We start from the raw sequence: 25,850 nt of genomic DNA on the forward strand, positions 1-25,850 counted from the left end.
CTAGAGCCCGCATGCCACAGCTACTGAGCCTGCGTGCCACAACTACTGAAGCCTGCGCGCCTAGAGCCTGTGCTCCGCAATAAGAGAAGCCACTGCAATGAGAAGCCCGCACACCTCAACGAAGAGTAGGCCCCGCTCGCCGCAACCAGAGAAAGCCTGCGCGCAGCAACGAAGACCCAATGCAGCCAAAAATAAAAATAAATAAAATAAATTAATTTTTAAAAAAAAGGAAGCTTCAAGGAGCTACTGGATGCTTCTTCATGTAAGATCTGGATGCTTTGATTGCTGTGATAGTAGTAATAAGAATAGTGATATAAAAACAGCAGCAGTAGCTGATAACATCATATGTGCCAAAGAGATTGCAAACGCATTAGCCACACATCTGGTCTCACTCCTGGCATATTTCAGGAAATTTACTATTATTATTAATTAATTATTTATTTAGTTTTATTTTATACTCTCAGGCTCTGAGGAACCAAAGCCATTCTGTTCTCATCCCAGGATTATGTTTTCCTCTTTGTGAAACCCCCTAGGCCCCTGTTTTATGTAAGAATAATTAGTCCACTCACCTGAGTTTTAGGCTCTTTGAAACTAGAGAATGTTAGAGCTGTCAGGGCCTTAAGGTCATCTAACCCAGTGATCTTTTTTAATAGCGTTGACTTACACATGCAATGCCTGAAGACATTCTCATAGTAAAAAAATGAAGACAGTGTAGATGAAGCTGAAGTCACCTTGATCAGCCTCTTATCCTCTTCTATTCCCAGAGATAACCATTGTGTCAGTTTTGAATAATCACTTTTCAGACCTTTTAAATTTATTTTTATCTTTAATTTTTATTGACGTATAGCTGATTTACAACATTATATTAGTTTCAGGTGTAGAACATAGTGATTCAGTGTTTTTATAGATTATACTCCATTTAAAATCATCATGGGGCTTCTCTGGTCGAGCAGTGGTTAGGAATCCGCCTGCAATGCAGGGAACACGGGTTCGAGCCCTGGTCCGGGAAGATCCCACATGCCACGGAGCAACTAAGCCCGTGCGCCACAACTACTGAGCCTGCGCTCTAGAGCCCATGAGCCACAACTACTGAAGCCCGTGCACCTAGAGCCCATGCTCTGCAACAGGAGAAGCCACCGCAATGAGAAGCCCGTGCACCGCAACAAAGAGTAGCCCCCGCTCACCGCAACTAGAGAAAGCCCACGCACAGCAACGAAGATCCAACGCAGCCAAAAATAAATAAATAAATAAATAAATGTAAAAAAAATAAAGTCATTATAAATATTGGCTATATTTCCTGTGCTGTAAAATTTTCAGACCTTTTAAGATGCATTTATATATAAATGTACATTTATGCATGTATCTACAGACACACATATCCTTAGAAATCTATGGTATTTTTTTCATATATATATTTATTGAAGTAGAGTTGATTTACAATGCTGTGCCAATGTCTGCTGTACAGGAAAGTGACTCAGTTACACACATATAGACATTCTTTTTATATTCTTTTCCATTATGGTTTATCCCAGGAGACTGGATATAGTTCCCTGTGCTATACAGTAGGACCTTGTTGTTTATCCATTCTAAATGTAATAGTTTGCATCTACCAACCCCAATCTCCCATTCCATCCCTCTACCCCCCCATCCCCTTTGGCAACCACAGGTCTGATATCTGTCTGTGAGTCTAAGAAATCTATAGTACTGATTTGTGGGTTTCCTCCACCAGTAAATGGTGTCATGCTGTTTGCTTTATTCAGCACCTTACTTTTTACCCCCAAACAGTAGGCCTTAGAGATTGCCCATATCAGTACCATCATCTTTTTAACGGCTGCATACAAGTATGCCAAGTGTACCTAATCATCCTCCTGTGGGCTGGCAGGTTATTTGTAATGCTTGCCTGTTACATAGCGTCATGAGCACCGACCGTCTTTGGGCTGGCTTACCTGGGCACACCTGGGTAGGTGATCAGCATGGCTGGGTCAGAAGTCAGTGAAGAAGGTTAATAACTGCTGGCCAACCATCTGGCATAACCAGATGGCCCTCAAAGGTGGCAGTACCTACTTCCACTCTCCTCACAGTGTCTGAGAGCACTCACTTCCCAGTCCTCCGTAACCACCTGTTTTTCCTAACCTGATGGGTAAAATAGTACCAGTGATTTCAGCTTAGCTGAGGTTGTTCACCTGTAATGAGCACTGCATGCTCAGTCAGCCACTATTTCTGGTGGGAGCCTGTCTACTCCACGGGTGGGGACAGGAAAGAAGCTGACCACCAGTAGTCAAAATATTCTTCATTGTCTTTTGTAAATGAGGAAATAGAGGTTCCCCCAGTTGGTCAGCAGTGGGCGGGAACCAGAGCTGAGGGAACTGAATCTTAGTACAGGACTTTTTATATTGTGCTTTAAAAAAAAGTCAGTTGCATTAAACCCACCTATTGCCAGTAAGGCGTGGCTTGATTTTTTTTCTGGGTTTGTAAAAAAAAAGGTAATTCTGAGCCTGTGAAATAACACGCCCTCTAATTCTGAAATACTTTTTTCCTTGACTGTTTTTTTTGGTTGCTGCCATAGCATCCAGCCAGCAGGCAATTTCTGTCGATAATCCTCATTGAATGGGGGGCCCTATCTTTGGTTGCTTAGGGCGCGTCTTAGTCACCGGTTGAGAGAGGTACATTGAGAAAGTCGTGTGTCTCAGGCAGAGAACAGGGCGCTTGTACAGACATGCTCAGAAGGGCGGCCTGCTGACTACTCAGAACTCAGCAGGCTCCTTGACAGGTCGGGGTCAGAAGGCCATCCCTGCCACTCACAGCAGCTGGAATGCAAGAGGGGACTGTGGCACTTTTTTAAAGTACAGAAATCCATCAGCTGCTTTAGTCGTAAACATGTCTGCTGCAGGGTTCTGTATAACAGGGAAAAGGCAGTGACAAGCTCAGAGTCTCACTGTGGAGAAACACAGGTGAACAGTTAAGTCAATAATGATAAACCCATGCAGTGGATTGTTGTGTTTTTTTTTTTTAATTTTTATTTATTATTTATTTATTATGTTTATTTTTGGCTGTGTTGGGTCTTCGTTTCTGTGTGAGGGCTTTCTCCAGTTGCGGCGAGTGGGGGCCACTCTTCATCGCGGTGCGCGGGCCTCTCACTATCGCGGCCTCTCTTGTTGCGGAGCAGAGGCTCCAGACGCTCAGGCTCAGTAGTTGTGGCTCACGGGCCCAGTTGCTCCGCGGCATGTGGGATCTTCCCAGACCAGGGCTCGAACCCATGTCCCCTGCATTGGCAGGCAGATTCTCAACCACTGCGCCACCAGGGAAGCCCCAGTGGATTGTTAACACAGCTGTTACAGCTAACTTGTAAATTCATGTTGTGATGTTTGTGTCAAAAAATCTGAGTGATTTGTTCTTTGCTTCTTGGAGTGTAACCTAGGAGAATCTTTTTGGAGGAGAACTGCAAATTTCTAAACTTTAAATGTGATCCAGTGATTACACTTCCAAGAAGTATGTCTTACTGAGCTCTTGCACAAGTGCACAGAGATTTAGATACGAGGATGGTCCCTTCAGCACTGTTTATACGAGGGATTATTAGAGAGAATCTAGATAGCCATCAACTGAGGTCTGAGAAACAGCTTAAGGTACATTTATACAATTGTATATCCTACAACCATGGAAGGGAAACGAGGTCGACCCAGCCTGTCTGTACGTTTGACATGGAAAGGCTGGGTCCGGGATCCTGTGTTAAGTGGAGAAACGTAAGATGCAGAACAGAATACTGTGCCAGTGCTCTTAAATTCATGTGTGTGTTAACAAATGCATAGGAGGAAACCTGCAGAATATCTAAATCAACTGTCAGCTGAGGTTTTCAGAGGAATAGAGGTTAGAAAGGACTGCTGCTTTCTAATTCAGAATTCTGTAGTACTTGTACTTTTTTGTAATAAGCAGATCAAACATTTGGAATCAGGGAAAAAAATCAAGATCACTAAATAAAGAACCAAGTCCCATTGACCCACTCTCCTGAAAGGCTGTAAGTTATATTTGCAGTGTGATTCCAATTTTATTTAAAAATGCACGTAAGGGATCTGGAAAAGAACTAGTCCAAAACATTGATGATAGTTGCTCTGGTGGACGGCATGTGGCAGATTTGAATTTTCTTTGTCTTCTGTATTTTCCAAGTGTTTTCATTAAGCATGAATTAGCTCCAAATAGGAAGGAAAAAATTACGGGCTTCATTTTTAGACTTTGCAGAGATTAGAAAGCCCCAGTAAGGGAGCCCTGGGTCGTGTGCGTGCATGTGTGTGAGTGCCTCATCTCCTCGGAGCAGGCTCCCAGTGATGGAGCTTAGGCCGGGGGCGTGCGCTGGTAGCTGTCTTGTTTGGACCCAAGTCCGTGGAAGAGCTCCTAAGAGCTGGTCCAGGAGGCTGAGGGATGCCATTGGGGGGTGGGGAGGTCTGGAATCTGCCAGGCCCAGACAGTGGCCAGCCCACCATCCAGACCCTCCCTGTGGCTCAGGCCTGTGGCCTGGAAGGGAGTTTTGGTCTCACTGATTCTGTAGAGGCTGTCGGGCAAAGGTTCAAGCTCTACAGGAAAAGATGGAGAGGGTATTGCTACCCATTGTGAGAGTCGGAGTGTTTGTTTGGAGGGGACAAGAAAGGAGTCCACCTTGGGATTATAAAAGCAGTAAAATGAGCTTTTTTTTAAAAAAAAAATATTTATGTATTTGGCTGTGCGGATCTTCGTTGTGGCACTCGGGATCTTTGTTGCGGCACGTGAACTCTTAGTTGTGGCATGTGGGATCTAGTTCCCTGACCAGGGATCGAACCTGGGCCTCCTGCATTGGGAGCGTGGAGTCTTAGCCACTGGACCACCAGGGAAGTCCCAAATGAGCTTCTTAAAACAAAAAAATGGGGTCGTACTATGACGCTGTTGAGAATCAGCATGTTCTCTCCATAACGTGCCTTGGTCGTCTTTCCCAGTTGGTACCCTTGAAGCCCTGTTCTTAACAGGGTTTGAACGTTTGGGGACATGTTTTCGGGCAGCACAACAATGGAAGGCACTGAGGCACCGAATGGGTGGAGGGCAGGGATGCTGAACCCTGCAACGGGCAGAGCAGATCTGCACAAGGAATTGTCCTGCACCCCCAGGACCTTGGAACGTCTCATGGGAATCTGTTCATAATTAACTGAGAACTTAGCACTTTGTTAATGTAAAGGCAACATATCTTTTGCATAGTTTGATATACTCTTGAGTTTAAGAAGGTTAAATTGTCTATGAATCTCATTTAGGGCAGTAAAATGGGGTGTATTTATGATTTATACAATATTTATGAAAAGGTGACATTGGGCCTGATAGGGTCCAGAATTCCCACCATAAGGTGGTTTAGCATTTTAAATGAATAGAATCAAAGTGTATTAACCACTCCCCACAGACGTTTGGGATGAATTCAGTTTTGCACAATACCAGTGATAACTCTTGTACACATATGTTTGCACACTTATGTTTGTATTTCTAGGGGATACATTCCTAGATGTAGAATTGCTGGGTCAAAATAAAGGGATACACTTTTTCCATTTTAGTACATTGCCAGATTGCCGCTAGAAGAGGTTTATACCCACTGACAGTACGTGAGAACACCTGTTTCCCCACATCCTGGTCAGGCTCGTCATTACCAGCTGTTAAAATGTTTGCCAGTCTGAACAAGGCGGGATGGGGGAATATCATCTTATTTTCATTCTCAACTTTTTGATAACAAGTGAAGCAGTATGTGTTTTCTATACATATTATGTTTCTTCTTCGGTTTTGTAGTTAAGACAGGTCACGTCTGGCGGTGGGAAAGCTGGGCCCATGTGAGCTGTGCCCGTGTGAGGTCTTTGGGGAACTATGTTCCTACAGGGATAATAGATGGGAACGATTCTCTCTGACTGATGCTGTCTGCCTCCCCAGAGGTTGGAGACACTGGGAAATCACAGGGTGAGAGGAGCTTTCCTGCACTGTCCCAGAAGCTCCTGGTCTGGACCTAACACTCCCCTTTGCTTCTGCAGGAAGCTTGGAAGCATGCAATCGAGAAGGCCAAGCACATGCCTGACCCCTGGGCCGAGTTCCACCTGGAGGACATTGCCACGGAATGCGCCACGCGTCACAGGTCAGTGCCTTGTCTGCAGACGCTATATGACCCCAGTCCACGAGGAGTCCTTGGGGTTTGGGTCCTCCTTCTGCTTAAAATCAGTGAGGCTTAAGTACCCTTGGAGATCAAGGAAAAGGGAATATAATAATAATAATATCAGCCAATATTTGAGTATTTACACATGCTTAAGGCATTGTGCATGATCTCATTTAACCCTTACAGGGTGTATTTAATCCTGTAAGGTGTGTATTCTACAGGCTAGGCTGAGCTGTGCTGCAAGTACAAATACCCCAAGGGCTTAATGCAACAAAGGTGCATTTCTTGCTCATATGAAGTTGGGTGAGAGTTGAGTAACTCTTCAGGGCAGCTCAGGGATCCAGGCTACTTGTGTCTTGTGGCTCCATCATCTCAACACATGACCCCACAATTGCTATCAAAGGGAAAGAGAGCAGACCAGCTTTTCAGTGCCTTGGCCCCAGGAAGATTCACCGAATAGAGCTGGGAGGGTCTAGATTTCCTATTTGAAAAGGCAGAAGGAAGCAAGAGTGTTTTCAGGGGGTTTCAGGAAGAAAAATGAAAAACAACAAAACACTACCACCAACATAATAGTAAGGAAGACTACGATGATGATGACGAGGGTCCTTATTTACTGAATTTTCCATCTGCTAGGCACTGTTTAAACGCTCTATATGTATTTACTCATCAAAAAAATTCTGGAGTAGTTGTGTCAAGCATTCGGGACTCCTGTGAGAATCTGATGAAGCCATCTCAGAAAGTTGCACACATATGTCTAATTTTACTCATAATTTTAGAAGACTCATGGATCTGCCCTGGGGCCTGTCCTGTGTCCTGTGACCTCTGTAGACCCCTCCAGCTCTGACTCATCCAGGTCAACCCTGTGAGTTCCCTCAGTTGCCCCAGTGGAGAGAGAGAGGTTTGAACAGGGTCACCCAGGTAGTTAATAAGATAACTTTCTGACTCAGACCAGTGTCTTTGAATTAGTCAGGACTCTGTTTCAAGTGCAAGTGACAGAAACCCAATTCGCCGTGGCTTAAGCATAGAAAGGAATGGTGGGCTCATCTACATGGGCTTCACGTATGGCTAGTCCCAGATGCTCCAAGGATGCTTTTGGCTCTGACCCCAGACAGACTGTCTTACGTCAGTGGCACAGATGGCCCCTAGGAGCCCCACATTTCATCTCACTCAATGGGAAAGGATCTTTCTTTCTCAATTTTTTTTAAAACAAAAGTTCCACATTTGAATCTCATTGGCCTGGCTTTGGTTATAGGCCGGTTACTGAACCAGTCATTGTGCCAGGAGCTTTGCTCTCACTGGCCAGGTCTAGATCACATGCCACAAGCCAGAAGGTGCTGGGGGATCAGCTTCACCCAGTCCATATGTTCTGAGAATGGAGGATGGTGGTTTTCCAAAGGAAAATTGGGGTGCTGTTACCAGAAGAAAGGGGAGCAGTTGCTAGGTAGGCAGAAACCGTGGAGCCCTCTCCACCTTTCTGCAATGTGTTCCTGCTCCCACCTTGTGAGGAGATGGCTTAGAGCCTGGCGTGCACCTTTCCCTGTTTCGGAGGCTGACCTCCTAGTGGGCGCTGGGGTCTGTGCCGGCAGCTGAGGTCAGCATCGTCGGGGCCCCAGAAGGCCAGGTTGTGGACTTCTGTTCCTTCCTGCCTGTAAACGCAGCGTGGTGGCTGGTCGGTGACATCTGGCCTCCAGGCTGAGGACACCAGGCCACCAGGGAGGCCCTTGGAAAAGCAGGACTCACATGCTGGGCTGGTTCTGTGTGTCCCTGAGCTCCTTGGGGACCAGAGACCAGGGGCCGCGCCAAATTGTGTTTATTTCTTAACCATAGTAGCTGATTTCACCTGCCCTGGCTGCCAGCAGAGGGAGGTCAGGCACTGATGGCCAGAATGTCCAGAGATTTCTAAATTGGAGGCTTCCACCTCTATTCCTGGTTTTTAAAGAGCTCTGCTGCAAGCCAGCCCTTTATTGGGACAGATGTCCTGTTCACGTGGGTTGTACCCAGGCTGGTTAAGAGCAAGGTTCTGTTTGAAACCGACCTGGGTTTGAATCTTGGCTCTCAGGAAGGTTTTTTTCACCTCTCTGAACCTTGGTTTCCCCATCTGGAAAGTGGGCACAATATTTGTACGGATCTCACAGGGCTGAGTGATGGTTGATGGAGGAGTTCCGTGTAAGCGCTCAGCATACAGTGAATGCTCAGTGAACCTAGAGCGGCTCTGTCCTCTGTAAGGTTAGTGATTGTGAAGGACAGTTAAGATCCTTCCATTGTTGCATGTCTCTGTCCTCCCCCAACTTCTGGGCGCCTCTCAGCTTTCAGTCTGTTTGGAAGTGAGGGAAGACTACTTCCTTTACCTTGGCCTGTACATAGTAGTAATAACAATGATTGCTGTTATTTATTGAGCACAGTACTTGCCGAGGGCTGGTGCCAGCAGGTGTGTGGCTCTGACAAGCCTTCCTCCCCACCCTGGGCCTGGGATGGGTTAACTGCCAGGCCTCTGCTTGTTTTTCAGGCTCTGAGAAGGCTGTTCCCACGAGCTGGGAGGTTCTGGAGTCTGTCGCCCCTGAGGGAGGGCCAGGGAGGCATCTGCTGGAGCTAAGAACACACCTCAGCCCTGGGGGAGGTTTTAGATTTTAGGGGTTTACGGGGCCAAGGAGCTTCCTACCAGGCGAACCTGTTAAGGCCCAGCCAGGCCTAGGGCCAGATTTGCTCTGGGAAAGAGGATCCCTGGGAAAAGAGAGATGAAAATGTTCTGGAACCCTCTCCATCCCTCTCTGCCTTGGGTGTGTATCCAGCAGCCCCTTTCCTGGTTGGACTCAGAGGCAGGACCCTCCCCCAGCCCTGCCTGCACCGGGACCTGGGCTGGGCCTCACACTGGCAAGACCGAGGATGCAGCCGCCTCCCATCCTGGGACACGCCATTCGTTATCTAGGCCAGTTATAATAAGGATATTTACTTATTCAACTGTTCATCCAACATGCGCTTATTAAGCCTCCCCTGTACCAGGTCCTGTTCACTGGCCTGTCTTTGTGGATTTACACTCCAGTGGGGGAGCCAGATAGGTAGGGAGCGAGCCCGTCCACTGCACAACAGTAAGCGCTGGGGGACATGGTGGAGAGGGAATAGCTGCCTTTGACGAAGGGGAAGGAGGCCAGTGTGGTGGGGACCTGGGAGGGAGGGGGAGTGTCCACAGACCCAACCCAGGAGGTCGGCTGGGCCTGTGGGTAGAGAGCAGATTTGATCCCGAGGGCAGTGGGAAACCCAGAAAAGTCTTCTGCCTTTAGCTAGTGAGTGACAGGATCAGGTAATGGATGCTGCGCCCTGGGGTGGGTTCTGGTCTCTGCAGGTACAACGCTGTCACCGGGGAGTGGCTGGAGGATGAAATTGTGATCAAGATGGCGTCTCAGGTGAGCAGAGCCTTGAGCCCAGCGTAGTTAGGGCTGACTGGGGATTTCTCTTGAGCCAACGTCAGGGCTTGCTTCCTTTCCTCCACACCCACTTTATTTTATTTTTTTAACTTTGGGGAATTCTTTATAGTACTGTATATTTATTTTATTTTTTACAACAGCTTTATTGAGATGTAATTCACACACCATACCCCATACCCATTTAAAGTGTATAGTTCAGTGGATTTTAGTATAGTCACAGAGTTATGCAACCATCACCACGATCAGTCCCAGAACATTTTCACCATCTCTAGAAGAAACTCCGTACCTACCCATTAGCAGTCAGTCTCCAATTCCCTCATCTGCCCCAGCCATGGGCAACCACTAATTTATCTTCTGTCTCTGTATATTGACCTATTCTGGGCATTTCATGTATTAATCATATATATCAAAATATTTTTCTTGACACTCTTATTGAAAATCAGTGAACCGTGAATGTGTATATCAGTTTTCAAAACTTGCAGGTCACCACCTATTACTTTTCATCTAACAAGGTGAACTCAGTGGGTTGCAAGAAAAAGGAATCAACTAGAAAATAGAGAACTTCCTGCATAGTAAGGGGCAGGATCGATTTGTGAAACATTTTGTAGTGTATCACACACTCAGAAAAGTGTATAGCTTGATGAGTTTCACCAAGTGAACATGTGTATAACTAGCACCCAGATCAAGACACAGAACATCACCGGCACCCCCAGAAGCCCCTCTCAGCCCCAGTTACTACTCCTTTACCCCCAAGGGTAAACACTACCCTGAATTCTATCACCCAAGATTGGTTTTGCCTATTTTTGTACTCTGTATAAATGGAACTGTACAGTATATGTATAGCTCAACATTTTGTCCATGAGGTTTGTACGTGTCTTTTCTAGAACTGTAATTTGTTCATTCTCATTGCTGTATAATATTTTGTCAAGCAAATAGACCTGAATGATTGATCCATTATACTGTCGATGGACATTTGGGTGGTTTTGCTTTTTTTCTGTTACAGACAGGGCTACAAAAAACATCCTTTGACATGTACTGTCTCTAACCCCACCCCATCACCCCCATAATATCTTCACCCCCTGGGGGGTCTTCTGCTCAGCTAGGGCGGGGAATAGGGTGGTCTCATCAGTCCTGCAGCCTCCAGGCTGGAAGTTCTATGAGGCCTTGGTGCTGCAGTAAAGGAAGGAGGGCCCAGGGATTTTAGGGTTGAGATGAGGTCCAGGGCATCGTTTTGGTGGGTGACGTCCAAGGGGAAAATCTCCTCCTGGCTCAGGGTAGCCTCTGGGTGGGGTGTGGGGACTGATAACCCGCTGTGTGATGTCTTTCAGCCCTTCGGCCGGGGAGCAATGAGGGAGTGCTTCAGGACGTAAGTGACTCAGCCTGCCTCTCGGGGGGCCCTGCCCAGACTCCCTCAGGCCCCTGAGAGCAGGGGCACTGTGACATTTCCAGTCAAGAAATGGAGACAGTGGCTTCTCTTCTTGTAGCCCAAGCTCCTCTCCATCTGGTCTCCCTTGGACCGTACGTTGGGACCGGCCGTGGGGATGGGCTGGAGGAGAACAGGAAGTATGTCCCTTAAGCCCCCTTCACAGCTCCTTGAAGGATGCTGTGGGGTGGGGAAGCCCCTCCCACCTCTTGCATTTTGTTCCTGGCTCTAGGCAGCCGGGTCAGGCAGGGTCTTCCCGTCCTGAGGACTAGGGCTGGGATCTGGAGCACCCAGACGGGCCCCCTGGTGCCTCTCCCCTCAGGAAGAAGCTCTCCAACTTCCTGCACACTCAGCAGTGGAAGGGGGCCTCCAACTACGTGGCAAAGCGCTACATCGAGTCCGTGGACAGGGACGTGTACTTTGAGGACGTGCGTCTGCAGATGGAAGCCAAGCTCTGGGGAGAGGAGTATAATCGGCACAAGCCCCCTAAGCAGGTGTGTGGCACCCCACTCTGCCACCCTCCGACACCAGGACGTATCTGGAGATGAGGGCGATGGAGGTGCCTGTCACAGGCTTCCTTCTTCACCGTCTCAGCAGCAGCTAATAACAACCATCATGTATTGGGCCTGCTAGGTCAAGTACTCTACATGCCAAGAGTTATTTCTTTCTGAAAACAGAGGTCTGAGGTTGTTTGAGGTTGGAATGTTTTTATTCCACTTACAGATGGGATCTATTAGTCAGGATTTTTGCTTGCAAATGACAGAAACCCACTCAAACGGGCTTAATCCAAAAAGGGAATTTATTGCCTCCTATAACTGAGAAATAGTGCTGGCTACAGGCGTAGCTGGATCCAGGACCAAACTGAAGTTGTTGGGAATCTTCCTCCAGCTCTAGCCTCAGTGTTCGGTGTTGGCATCACTCTCAGGCGGCTTTTCAACTTGTAGTGACATGTTGGTCCCAGTAGCTGCAGGCTCCCTTTCCGTTTCTCGGCAACCTTGATGGAATGACATGTTTTCCCACAAGTTTCAATGGAAGTCTCAAAACTGGGTTTCTTTTTTTTTTTTTTTTTTTTTTGGCCGTACCGCGTGGCGTGTGGGATCTTAGTTCCCCAACCAGGGATCAAACCCGCGTCTCCTTTGTTGGAAGCACGGAGTCTTAACCACTGGACTGTCAGGGAAGTCCCATGGGTTTCATTGGCTTGATTAGGTCAGGTGCCTATCACTGAGCCAATCACGACGGCCAGGGTGTGGGAATATGCAGATTAGGCAGGCCTGAGCCTTGTACCCACCAGCAATATGGGTTCTTCCACCCAGACTAGGTGGACTGAGATTGGTGGCTCCTGAGGAAAAGCAGGAGAGGGAGTGGGGAATGGATTCCTTCCTTATCTGCCCCTGGGGAACCCAGGGCACAAAGGGGTTAAGTGTCTTGCCCAAATGGGCAGGGATGGAGTCAGGGCTCAAATCCAGGCTTTCCAAGCCCCTGCTCTTGGCTTCTTCACTTGAGCCCCCAGGGTATTGGTGACCTGAACCAAGCAGAACTTCCTGTTGCCTGCAGGCATTTGAGGAAATAGCACCCCAGGCCTCTGCCCTGCTTAAATTGACACCTCGGCTCTCCTACTGTTTGTGCACCTACTAGCTATAAGGTACCATCTTCTGAGTGCCTAGGAGAGCCACACTTCCAGGCAGCCAGCAGAATTTATTGAGTGCCTACTGTTTGCAGAGCCCCTGATTAAGTGTCCTTGGTGTGGATACAAAAAGCCACATTCCCACCCTCGGGGGTTGTGACCTCCTTAGTAATTCAGTACACTCAGGCCTGGCCACTTTTTCCTTCCTCCCTAAGCTTGTTTCTGCCTCAGGACCTTTGCACTGACTGTTCCTGCCAGGCTGCATCACTGCATCTCCTCAATCCTGCTCACGGTTCAGGTCTCAGCTCATGTCACCTCCTCAGCTAGGCTGTGCTAGACCGTCCTAAAGGAAGTAACCCACTGCTGCACCCTCTGTCCTGTCACTTTGTTTGTTTTGGTTTCTTTTTTTTTCAGAGCAATTGGCACCGTCTGAAAGGGTCTTATTCATGTAGTTAATATTTCAGTTGCTTCTCTCCCCCGAGGGCAGGGATTTTATCTGTCTTGTTCAACTCTGTCCGAGTGCCTAGGTGCTCGGTGAATACTAACGTGGTTGAATTGATGAAGGGGGAAGAATGTGGTTGTTTGCGGAGGACCTGGCTGTCTCCTTGCGGATGTGTCCTTGCCACTGACCCTCACCCAGTGGCCTTCTGCTCAAGCAGGTGGCCCTGCAGCAGACTTCCTGGTAGGAATGGAGCCAACTTTTGGGACAGGAGCCCTCTGGGAACCAGCCACTCCTTCACCCCTGGCTGGTTCTCAGAACTGAGGCCACATTTGGGGAGGTTCTCACCTCTCAGCTCTGGGCCCCTTTGGCCTCTGCAGTTGTTGTCTGCCTGTCTGGTGACTCAGCCAAGCAGTTTCCTGGGTGGTCATTTCCTTGGGAAACCCAGACCTGGCTCCTGTTGTGGGTGGCGTCAAGGGAACAGGGTGCCGTGGGTATTATCTTGTGTAACAGATCACAAGTTAGAGTTTCAGGTTTTCCCTGCTCTACTTTACAAACATACACAGTACTTACATGTTTTCTTCTGAGTACAAAGTTAAACATATACTTGGTGCAAAATTTAGCAAGGAATGTCTGAGTCCCCTGTAATTCCCCTTTGCAGGGAAAGAACCACTCTTGCGGTTTGGTATGTATCACTCTAGAATTGTGTCTGCTGATAATAATGACATCAGCAAACGTTGACCGGCTCTTTCCTGTGCCAACAGATTTCATCCTCTTACCCATTCCTCAGGTGAGGAAACTCAGGCACAGATTGGTGAAATAACTTGCGCAAATTCACTGTATTAGCATAAGGCACAGGTTGAGTTGCTTAACAGACAGACCCACAGTTGTGTGCTAACTCGAAATGGTTTCCTTTTGTCTCACCTAACAATCCCGCTTTGGTGGGGTCTCAGGGTGGGCTGGGGCTTCGCCTCCTTAAGTCATCCAGAGGCCTGGTTCCTTCTGTCTTGTTGCTCTTGCCACCTGCCGGGAGTTGCCCTGGACTACATGGTCGGATCTGGCTCACTGGCAGATGTCCACCTTACAGCCTCAGGAAGGCCAGGGAAGGAGAGGGCAGGCTGGAGTAGCATCATCACTGCTGCTTGCTTCCTATTGGCCAGGCTTAGTCACATGGCCACACTTAGCATCTAGGGGAAGCCAAGCGATGCCATCCATCCCTACCGAATGGCTGTGCATCCTGTTAAAGCTCAGGGATGGGGGGTTGTCTTAGTCCATTTGGGCTGCTGTAACAAAATACCACAGAATGGGTAACTCAAAAATCACAGAAATTTGTTAAGTCCAAGATCAAGGTGCCAGCATGGTCACGTTCTGGTGAGGGCCCTCTTCCTGGTTCATAGCTGGCATCTTCTTGCTGTGTCCTCACATGGTGGGCAGAGTGAGGGAGCTCTATGGGGTCTCTTTTATAAGGGCACTAATCCCATTCATGAGGGGTTCTCTCTCATGACCTTATCACCTCCCAAAGGCCCCACCTCCTAATACCATCACCTTTGAGGGTTGAGATTTCAACCTATGAAATTTGGGGGGATACATTCAGGCCGTAGCAGGGGTTTTCATTCTCAAAGGAAAAGGGGAATGGATTCTGGGGACAATTAGCAGTTTCAGCCTTTCTGCTCCAGCCTCTTATCAGAGGAGGGTTCCGCCTGGGTCCTCCCTCTGACCCCCCCCTCCCACCTTCCCGCCAGGTGGACATCATGCAGATGTGCGTCATAGAGCTGAAGGAAAGGCTGGGCCGGCCCATCTTCCACCTAGAGCACTACATCGAGGGCAAGTACATCAAGTACAACTCCAACTCAGGCTTCGTCCGCGATGACAACATGCGCCTGACACCGCAGGTGAGGCCCCTGCAGAGGCCCGTGCCCCGTCTCAGCAGACCTCGGGTCCCTCCGAATTAAGCAGGGCTCCTTCCTTTGTCTTTGCCTCTGTACAACTCCTCCCTGCAGATAAAGGCTCCCAGCATGGGCAGAGGTGGGGTGTTGAAACCTCTCAGAGCAGTGCCTGCCAGCGTTTGTGCAGCCCACGGCCTGGTCTCTTGCGGTCACCTTTTCTTTCATGTCACCCCACAGGCCTTCAGCCACTTCACTTTTGAGCGTTCCGGCCACCAGCTGATTGTGGTGGACGTCCAGGGTGTGGGTGACCTCTACACCGACCCACAGATCCACACCGAGAGGGGCACTGACTTTGGAGATGGCAACCTAGGTAGGCAGGGAAAGCCAGCGTGTCCATGGAGACCACACTCCCCACAAAATCTCCGGGCTCTTTGTTCACCCAAGAAAGCAGGCCGAGGTGATATATGGGGCGCCCCAAGATTGTGGAGACGGGATCCTGGGGCCTCTGGCTCCTGCCAGTTTAGCATGTTTTACACCTGCCCCTGCCACATTTAGGGTGCTCAGTACCGTCCTGTCCCCGTCCCAAAGCAGAGCAATGCTCCAGACCCCCTGCTGTGTTGTGTCCGCAGGTGTCCGTGGGATGGCTCTCTTCTTCCACTCTCATGCCTGCAACCAGATTTGCAAGAGCATGGGCCTCGCTCCTTTCGACCTCTCCCCAAGAGAGAGGGATGCGGTGACTCAGAACACCAAGCTACTGGTGGGTACCCAGTGTGAACCTGCTCGGACTGGCAGGGCCCTTCTGCTGCCAGGACCCGCAAACTGTGTTTCCTGTGTGCTGGTGGCTCAGGCCCTGCAATGCTTAATTGAAGAGTATTGGGGCCGGAAGACTCTTAGTCCTGTCTGTGTCCCTCGTCCCTCTTGAGCCAATGCCCACAGCCCTCCTGAGTATCCCCACTAATAGAGGAACTGGGGTCTGCTTGATTTGGGCGCATTTTTGCCCAGAGTGAGGGGACCAGGTGTGTACAGATAGTGAGTGGGGTGTGTGGAATGTGGTTTGTGTGATGTGTTGACAAATGGCTGGACCAGACTTGGACCTGGCTCACTGAGTACCTCGCCGTGTCCAGAATGTGCCCCCATCCCCACCCCCACTGCATGGACCAGATATAAGACAATATTGGCAAAGACCAGCTTGGGATTCTGGAATGTATCCCCCAGCTCAGGGCTGTAAAGCGTGGGCAGCGCTTCTGGGACTGCTGGCCCTCTGAGCTCCTGTTCCGGATGCCCCTTCTTAGAGGCCTTTGGGTTAATCCCCCACTGATTCGTTTTAGGTTTTCTGCCAGTCCCTTAATAGGCACAGGTGGGTGCTGTGGCTGGAAGGGCCTCAGGTTTTGAGGGAACAACAGGCAACAGGAAGAGCCCCTCTTTCCCAGAGGGTGCCTGTGTGATGTGCATGTCCCTGTTAATTCTCCAGCAATCAGCCCAGACCATCTTGAGGGGGACAGAGGAAAAGTGCGGGAGCCCCCGGGTGAGGACCCTCTCGGGGAGCCGGCCCCCCCTGCTCCTTCGCCTCTCAGAGAACTCTGGAGATGAGAACATGAGTGACATAACCTTTGACTCTCTACCTTCCTCGCCATCTTCTGCCACGCCACACAGCCAGAAACTGGACCACCTTCGTGAGTGATGGTTTGGCCCCTGGGCATTGTGATTGGAGGGGACGAGCACAGGTAAAACAGGGCTAAACTGGCTTTCACTTATGTTAGAAAATCAGACATGCCAACCAAAAAGGTTGATGGCCCAGATGGTTTTATGGGTGAGTTCTTTTTAAGAAACTTTCAAGATGCAGTCATCCAAATGCTGTAAAAACAGCCTTTGTTGTAGAAAACAAGGTAACATTTTTCAGAGTGTTTTATGAAATTAGCAAAAACTTTTATACCAAAATTTGACAAAACACCAAAAAAGAAAACTATATCCCAACCTCAGTTATAAATATACAAGGCAAAAATTCTAAATAAAGTATTAACAAATAAAAACTAGTATCTTAGGGAATTCCCTGGCGATCCAGTGGTTAGGACTCCTCACTTCCACTGTAGGGGACGTGGGTTCAATCCCTGATCGGGGGGGAAAAAAAAAAGACTAGTACCTTAAAAGAATAGTCTGTCACAGCCAAATAGGGTTTTTGCAGGAATCTGAAAGTTGTTCAGTGTTCAGAAACCAATTAACATCATATGAACAGGTCAAAGGGGAAAAATGGGCATCATTATTTCCGAAGTTGAAGTGACAGAGTTTGCTCATGATATGGATGCGGGGTCTGCAGGAAAGAGGGGAGGCAAGGCTGACTCCAAGGTTTTGATCTGAAGAACTGGCAGGATGATGGGGCCATTTATTCAGCTGGAGGAGGCCCCAGGGAAGCAGGAGAGGAGGATTTTAATGTCAGATATTAAAGAAGCCTGTAAATCACCACTGAAAGGCCTGGGGAATAGTCTGAAGCAAGAGTTGACAAACCTTTTCTTAAAAGGCCAGAGAGTAATAAATATTTTAGACTTTGTAGGCCATGTGGTCTCTGCATTTGCAGCATAAACGCAGCCATTGACAATACTTAAAACAAATAGGTGCGGCTGTGTTCCAGTAAAACGCTATGGACACTGAATTTTAAATTTCATATAATTTTCACATATCACAAAATATTATTCTCCTTTTGACTTTTTTCAACCATCTAAAAATGTAAAAAGCATTCTTAAAAACCACATGAGAATAGGTGACAAGGCAGATTTGGCTGGTGGCAGCTTAGGACAGGAGATAAAGATTGGGGTTGTTGGTTTTTAAGCCATCTAAGGCTTCTCCCATTTGTAGCTACTCATTGGGCCCCAAATATACAAATGGCTTTCCTTCCTTCACAACTGCACCTCACTGAGGTTTGACCATAGGTCATGCACATGGTGCTTATCAATACATGACACAATTGTATTTGCATTATGACAACCCCAAGGAGGCACACCTGTTAAGCTGCTTGCTCAGGACCCCACAGCTGGCGAGTAGAGACTCTGGGTAAGTTCTCGAGGAATAATTGTGGCCCCCCCGGTGCTGACAACATACATTCTTCACCCATTTTTGTACTTTATAAATTTAAAATAAAAAAGGCTTGGTGGCAGCTGTAGGCTGTAGATGGGTCTTGTGAACTGTTCCAGCGATGGAGCCTGGTGCCTTACTCCATTTTCTCCCTGCTCAGATTGGCCTGTGTTCAGCGACCTCGATAACGTGGCACCCCGAGACCACGACCCTCTGGACAACCACCGGGTGAGTAGAGGGGGTGGAGGAGCAGGGTGGGGAGGAGTGGACCCCCTCCCCCGGGAACTGAGGATGAGACCTCAGGTCCAGAGGTGGGTAACCCAGGTCTGCTCCGGGCACTGGCAGGAGGATACAGGTGCATGGGGGGAATCCCAGCCTCCTGCCCAGGGCAGCATTTTGTCTGGGAAGAGCTGGGTCTATTCCAGTTCCTGGAGGTGGTTAAAGCAGAGAGAATCCAAATCAGCAATAATGCAACCTTCTGGTACATGCTGGACTTGGCCCTGGGTTTGGTTTGGCCGCACGTTGTGTGGCCAAGCTATCTTGGGGCACAGGGGGCTACGTTGGGTCTCTGATGTGTAACTTATAGCACAGGTAGCTGTGATGCTTACAGCTTGGATAAGCAGAACAGGTTTCCTGCAGCCTCTGCGTGACTAGCAGTAAGAAGCTGTAGATGACATATTTGCATTCAGACAAACATATATTATGGTGTCAAATTAAAAATTCATGAGAATGTTTTAAACAGACTTCACAGAAACGTTACACTTGCACAGGCCACAGCATCTTAAGCTGCACTCTCAGCTCCAAAGGTTCAACTTCGCTCCTGACAGCTTTTCAGAGTTCTTGAGTGGGAACAAAAAATAGGAATAGCTAAAAAAAAAAAAAAAAAATAGGAATAGCTGACACATATGGACTCATCACCATGGGCGGACACTGTCTTAAGAGCTTGGTAGATACTTCTCATTTAATCCTCACAACAACTTATGAGATAAATAGATGATAGTTTTTATTCCTTTTAGAATAGGTTTTATGTTTTACTCTAGAGCTAGGATGAGTTTTAGAATTTCAGAGTAGGTTGAAAAGGAAAAGATTCAGAAAATTACAAGGTGAAAAGTCTCCCTCCCACCTGTCCCCTCAGTCACCTGCTTATCCCCAGCATTAGCAGCTGCTTAGACAGTGCCCTCATTATCCCTGATTTAGAGACGGGGAAACTGAGGCACAGAAAGGTAAGCCACTTGCTCACGGTCACTCAATGATGGAGCCAGCGTTCAAACCCAGGCCATCTGGCCTCGAACCCACCCTCTATACTGCTGCCCTTTGCTTTTTTTTTTTTATATATATAAATGTATTTGTTTATTTACTTATTTATTTTGGCTGCATCGGGTCTTCTTTGCTGTGCGCAGGCTTTCTCTAGTTGTAGCGAGCAGGGGCTACTCTTCGTTGCGGTGCACGGGCTTCTCATTGTGGTGGCTTCTCTTGTTGCGGGGCATGGGCTCTAGGCGCGCGGGTTTCAGTAGTTGTGGCACATGGGCTCAGTAGTTGTGGCTCGTGGGCTCTAGAGCACAGGCTCAGTAGTTGTAGCGCATGGGCTTAGTTGCTCCGCAGCATGTGGGATCTTCCCAGACCAGGGCTCAAACCCGTGTCCCCTGCGTTGGCAGGCGGATTCTTAACCACTGCACCACCCCCCTTTGCTTTTATTCTCCACCATTTCTCAGATGAGGACGCTGAGGTTTGGAGAGGTTAGCTGCCTTGCCCAGGGTCTGACCTGGGGAGTTCAGAGCTGGGGTTTGAGTGAGGCTCTCTGTTTCCCGGCTTGGGAGTGGTTCCCAAGGGTGGGACGTGGGGCCCAAGGTCATGCAGAGTGGGTGCGAGGAGGGGGCTGCCTGGAGCTTTTAGGTATAGCCTGTGATCCAGTTTCAAAAAAAGACTTTCACTCAGCACACTGAACACTTCAATTTGGTTGTCTGTAAATTATACCTCAATTTAAAAAAAAAAAAAAAAAAAGAACAGCTATTTGGCTCACACAGAACAAAGACCTGGGGGAGGGCGGTAGGAAGCCTGTGGTGCTTCTAGAAACCAGGGCAGGGGCCTTTTTAGAATAACGCAGCTCCTTCGGGTGGAGTGGATCCTGGCCAGACCAGAGACCAAGGATTCCACTGTGTATGTTCCATGGCGCCCATCTGTCTAGGAGACTGATCCAGGTTTTACATTTATGGTAGTGATACCAAGCTTCTTTTAAAAATATATTGACTTAAGTAAAATAAAATGGTTTACTTAAAGAAAAATAATAAGGGCTTCCCTGGTGGCACAGTGGTTGAGAATCTGCCTGCTAATGCAGGGGACACGGGTTCGAGCCCTGGTCTGGGAAGATCCCACATGCCGCGGGGCAGCTAGGCCCGTGAGCCACAACTGCTGAGCCTGCGCGTCTGGATCCTGTGCTCCGCAACAAGAGAGGCTGCGATAGTGAGAGGCCCGCGCACCGCGATGAAGAGTGGCCCCCGCTTGCCACAACTAGAGAAAGCCCTCGCACAGAAATGAAGACCCAACACAGCCAAAAATAAATAAATTAATTTTTAAAAAAATGAGTAAAATTGAAAATCCCTTTAAAAAAAAAAAAGAAAAATAATAAAACAGAAGTATGAATTCATGAGAAGAGTTTTATCTGAAGGAGGAAGAGAATGGGATGCAGAGGGGACTCATAAGAGGTCTAAATTTTAACAGCAATGTTTTAATTCCTTTTAGAAATAAAAGATCTAAAGTAACTAAGGCCTAGTGTTAAGAGTTGACAAAACTTGGCAACAGGTGCACAGGAGTTCATTTTAGGATTCTCTGTTCTTATTTGTGTGTTTGAAATGTTTCTCAGTGGAATGAAGGAGGAAAAAAATAAAAGTTTTAGTTGAACAGTGATGCAGGTGACATGCGGATATGGCCAGAACTTAACGTTGGTAGACAAATGACTGAAGTTTTAGAGATTCGAAATTATACCAGGTTCCTTTTCACAACAGAACTCAGATCTAGAAGAATAAAACATATGCCCAGGTGATGTGTGCGGTTTTGGCAGAGGGCTTAGTTGTAGTAAATAATTGTTCCCAGTGCTGCATTTTTTTTTAAACATCTTTATTGGAGTTTAATTGCTTTACAATGGTGTGTTAGTTTCTGCTTTATAACAAAGTGAATCAGCTATACATATACATATATCCCCATATCTCTTCCCTCTTGCGTCTCCCTCCCACCCTCCCTTTCCCACGCCTCTAGGTGGTCACAAAGCACCGAGCTGATCTCCCTGTGCTATGCGGCTGCTTCCCACTAGCTATCGGTTTTACTTTTGGTAGTGTATATATGTCCATGCCACTCTGTCACTTTGTCCCAGCGTACCCTTCCCCCTCCCCGTATCCTCAAGTCCATTCTCTAGTAGGTCTGCGTCTCCAATGCTGCATTTTTATCCATGGGTCATATCCTTTAAACCAGGCTTTGTTTTTCTGCCTGTGAAATGGGTGAGTCACTCTTAACAATGGCACTTACTACGATCCACACTCTGAGCGTGACATCTCATTTCATCCTCACAGCCGCTTGATGTAGGTAGTTATAATGAATCCCCATAGCTAGGGAAACCGAAGCTCAGAGAGGCTGAGCAGCTATCCAGAGTCATAGCTGGTGAGTTACAAAGCTCGGATTTGAGCCTAGACTGTCTGGCTCCAGAGCCCACATTCTTCGCCACTATTTTTTTACCGCTCCCTTGTCACCCAACCAGCAAGGGTAGGAAGAAGAGAATGTTGTGGGGTGATGGGACAAAGGAGGGAAAGCAAATGACTGGGATTCCAGATATCACCACCACCAGGTACTCAGAGGACCACTGAGACCCTAGGGCCATCTTTTCTCCGCAGGACTCTGAGAACAGTGGAGACAGCGGATACCCCAGTGAGAAGCGGGGTGAGCTGGACGACCCAGAGCCCCGAGAACATGTAAGGAACCCCAAGGAAATGAGAACAGAGTCCCCTGTTGCCTAGTTGTCCAGGAGGATAGAGGGCTGGGGCGGAGGGGGGAATGTGAATGGGTGGTAAGAGCATAAAGTAAAGTAATAAATAAATCATTTCAGATAAAGATAAATGCAGGGCAGAAGATAAAACAGGGTAACGTGGACTAGTAAGTTTTAGTAAGGGGACAAGCATGGGGGATTAGACACAGGTTGAACATGGCGGACACATCTTACAGTGAAGCTGAAGCTGGACCTCTGGTTGCTAAGCAGAGAGGATGCTGGGCAGTGGGCCAGAATGGTGCTGGTAGGTGGGAGGGCCCAGCTCAAAGGCATGGGATTCCAGCAGTCCCTCGGGAAGGCTGCAGAGGATGAAAGATGCCCTACGGTATCTTTTCAGCAGCATCCTGGTGCGGGTGGTCTTAGGCAGTATCAGCCAGTTAGAGGTTTTACCAGGTGCCAGAATGGAGCATGAGCGCTGTGGGCGGTCTTGCCGGGAGCCTCTGGTCTCGGCTTTGTTACTGCGAATATATATAGACAGGCGATGGGAGCTTTGGCTGAGTGAAGCACGTGGCCCAGTTTTCTTGGTGCCTGTCTGCTGGGATCCTGTGCCTTTGAGTCGGTTCCGTCCATGCACATGGTGAGAGCGAGAGGGAGGCTGCGGCTGCCCCAGCACATCAGTCCTGCCTGTTACCCAGCATCCTCTCTGCTTGGCAGATGAAGGTGCCAGCTTCCTGGGGGGCCGAGCCAGTTCCCTGAGGAGGATCCCCTGGGAGGGCTGGACCGGTTCCCCCGAAGGAGGTTCTTGGGAGGAAGGCTGCTCTTTGGATCACTCTAATCTATGTCTCCATCAGGGCCACTCAAACAGTAACCGGAGGTACGAGTCGGACGAAGACAGCCTGGGCAGCTCCGGACGGGTAATGTGCCCCCAGGAATCCTCGTCGTGGCTGCGTGCTTGCCTTTTTCAGACTCTGTTTCTGTTTCTTCCCCCTCACATCATGTCGCTTCTGCCTGCCCAGGTGCTTCGCATGTCTCCTAAAGGACGATTTTGCAAAGGAGCCAGTCCCCTCGGCAAATACTTTTTGAGCTCCTGGGTGTGACGCTGCAGAATCAGCGGGGAGAATTAGAGAAGGTCAGGATGGCCTGTCCTGGAGGCCACAGCTCACAACGCCTTCCAGTATACATTAGTTTATGTCTAGAGAGTTCCCTGGTGGCCTAGCGGTTAGAATTCCGGGCTCTCATTGCCGTGGCCCGGGTTCAATCCCTGGTTGGGGAAGTTCGTACAAGCTGCGTGGTGCAGCCCCCAAAAATTTAATTCTTGCAGCCACCCACTGAGACAGGCTAATGTTATTCATCCTCTTTTGATGTATTAGAAAAAGGGGGTCTTAAGCGACTCTCCCCAGGTTACCTGGCTAATAGTTGGAAGAAGTATCTCAGGTGATTATCATCAGGCCAATGTGGGAAAGACCAGCCTCCGAAACGCTCTTCTCTAGCTGACTCTGAACCACATTTTGAACCTCTCACCCTCCAGCCTTTGCTAAGGCGAGTCTCTCTCCTGCCTGCAAGGTCCTTCCTCCCCTGTGGTCATATCTCCTCAAGCCTGTCTGCTCTCCCAGGCTGGACCCCAGTGACACCTTCTCCAGGAGCCTTTCCTGATCCCCGGGGCAGGCTTGACTCTTGCTGCTTCCAGAACACAGATTATTTATCACACAGTATTTCCTTACCACAAGGTATTTCTCAGTTGGGTCAAGGCCACAGCGTGGTGCGGAGGCAGGGTCGTTTGATCCCAGCACCACTGACATTCTGGGCTGGGTCATTCTTTTTTGTGGAGGATGCCCTGTGCATTGTAGGATGTTTAGTGTGCGTACACACAGACACACACACACAGCAGCCTGGCTCTGTCCTGCGAGAACTTTGGACAGGGATGTTTTTAGCTGGGAGACATGATGTGTTTTCTAAGCCCATCTCCTGAAGGTCCCTGTGGATGCACAGGGAAAGCACAGTGGATTTGCTGCCAGGTCTGAAGTCAGGCTCTTCTGGTGCCTTGTGTGGGGAGCTGGCAGAGGAACAGCTCAGGGTTGAAACTCCCCAACCTAAGTCAGATGGATAAGTGAGGAGGCACTTCTTTGAACTGCTGCAGTGCAGTGTGCTAGCCTTTGTGTCCTGTTGCTACAACATTCCCTCAGTGCCCACAAGCTGGCGTAATTCAAGTGACTGGAAATGGAGCCGGGTTTGTCCAGGAAAACTTGACACCGTACAGGTCCACGCCCCTTAACTTGCCAGACCGACTTTCGCAGCTGGGAGGGTGTGTCCATCCCCAGCCCCTCGCTTCTCTGGCCTGTAAATGCCCGGTCCTCCCTTCAGGTCTGTGTGGAGAAGTGGAATCTCCTCAACTCCTCTCGTCTCCACCTGCCGAGGCCTTCAGCCGTGGCCCTGGAAGTGCAGAGGCTCAACGCTCTGGACCTTGAGAAGAGAATCGGGAAGTCCATTTTGGGGAAGGTATGGTGATGCCCTCTCTGCATTAACCCGGCGCCTCCCCCTAGAATCGCTTCCTCCCCCAGGCTGGCTGGGAGGCCCTTGGCTGCGGCTGCGGCCTCCAAGCAGCCAGGCCCACCTGCCGTCTGTGTGGCAGGTCCATCTGGCCATGGTGCGCTACCATGAGGGCGGGCGCTTCTGCGAGAAGGACGAGGAGTGGGACCGGGAGTCGGCGATCTTCCACCTGGAGCACGCAGCCGACCTGGGCGAGCTGGAGGCCATCGTGGGCCTGGGACTCATGTACTCGCAGCTGCCCCACCACATCCTGGCGGACGTCTTTCTGAAGGTGAGGGGGCCGGGGGCTCAGTCAACCCATCACCCTTCCCTCCCTGGGTTTATGCCTCAGAAATTTCCCGAGCATCAGTTTGGGACCAGGCACTTCCAAGTTAGTTGACGCTGATAGAATTGGTCTCTGGCCTTGGGGACTGAGTGGAAGGTGACAGTCACATTCCCAGGCAGTTGCGACGTGGTGCGGTGGGAGAAGCAGCAGATGCTACTGCAAATAAATGAGGAAGGGCCGTAGCTGGGGTTTCTTGATTGGCAGTTCCAGCTCTGTCCCTAGTGGCTAGAACAGACCTGGCACACACTAGAAAATCAGCATTCGTCTGTGGAACGAATGAATAAAGTGATCCCTAAGGTGGACCTGCAGGCCCAGTGGAGTCAGCCAGGCAGAGTGTGGGAGGGGGAGCGTGGGCAGAGGGGACAGCGCGGGCCCAGGCCCTGGGGAGACAGGGTTGGGGTGAGAGGACAGGAGGCGATCAGTGCAGCTGGAGTGTGGAGCGTGAGAAGGTGCAGGAGATGAGGCTGGAGAGGGGCCCGGGCAGGATGGGTGTGATGGGAACCCGTGAGGGTGCCTGCTCTCTCATCACTCCCCTGGTCTATGGGCACAGTGGACAGGACCTGACGTGGCCTAGGGAGTGTGATCCTTCCCTTAGAGAAGTTGAGAGGCCCTTGGTGTGCACGTGCTCCCAGCGTAAATGTCTCCAGCTCTCTGTCACGTGGGCCAGGCTTGCAGCCGGACGAGGCTGGGCCTGGTGTGGGCACAGGGCACCAGCCCTCCTCTGTGGGCCTCGCCATGGCCCAGCAGGTTGGGGGTCTCAGACTGGAAGAGGGTGTGGGAAGACACCCAAAAGTCCTTGATTTATTTAACTTTTAAAATAGTTAATACATTCATGTGACGAAAAGTTTTTTTAATGTGAAAAGGTTTACAGTGAAAAATCTCCCTCCCACCTTTTCCTCCATCTTCTCATTCTCCTGATAAGGGGTAACCATCGTTATTAGTTTCTCACATGTAATTCCAAGAGGGTATTCATTTCCTAGGGCTGCCATAACTAATAACC

General features: G+C 49.1%; 1 protein-coding gene across 2 annotated transcripts in view; it reads left to right on the forward strand.

The window, feature by feature from the left end:
* Positions 1–25,850, forward strand: part of EEF2K (eukaryotic elongation factor 2 kinase) — a 60,180-nt gene that overhangs the window by 21,886 nt on the left and 12,444 nt on the right. For both annotated transcript variants that reach the window (XM_082362470.1, XM_082362469.1), the window contains exons 3-15: positions 6,027–6,127; positions 9,486–9,546; positions 10,896–10,933; positions 11,313–11,484; positions 14,796–14,945; positions 15,177–15,309; positions 15,569–15,696; positions 16,411–16,612; positions 18,166–18,233; positions 21,887–21,964; positions 22,830–22,892; positions 24,340–24,474; positions 24,608–24,796. In XM_082362470.1, the coding sequence (XP_082218596.1) occupies positions 6,027–6,127; positions 9,486–9,546; positions 10,896–10,933; positions 11,313–11,484; positions 14,796–14,945; positions 15,177–15,309; positions 15,569–15,696; positions 16,411–16,612; positions 18,166–18,233; positions 21,887–21,964; positions 22,830–22,892; positions 24,340–24,474; positions 24,608–24,796 (1,518 nt within the window). The remainder of the gene's footprint in view (positions 1–6,026; positions 6,128–9,485; positions 9,547–10,895; positions 10,934–11,312; positions 11,485–14,795; positions 14,946–15,176; positions 15,310–15,568; positions 15,697–16,410; positions 16,613–18,165; positions 18,234–21,886; positions 21,965–22,829; positions 22,893–24,339; positions 24,475–24,607; positions 24,797–25,850) is intronic.

Source organism: Balaenoptera borealis, assembly GCF_965194805.1.
Source record: "Balaenoptera borealis genome assembly, chromosome: 16".
Classification (NCBI taxonomy): Eukaryota; Metazoa; Chordata; class Mammalia; order Artiodactyla; family Balaenopteridae; genus Balaenoptera; species Balaenoptera borealis.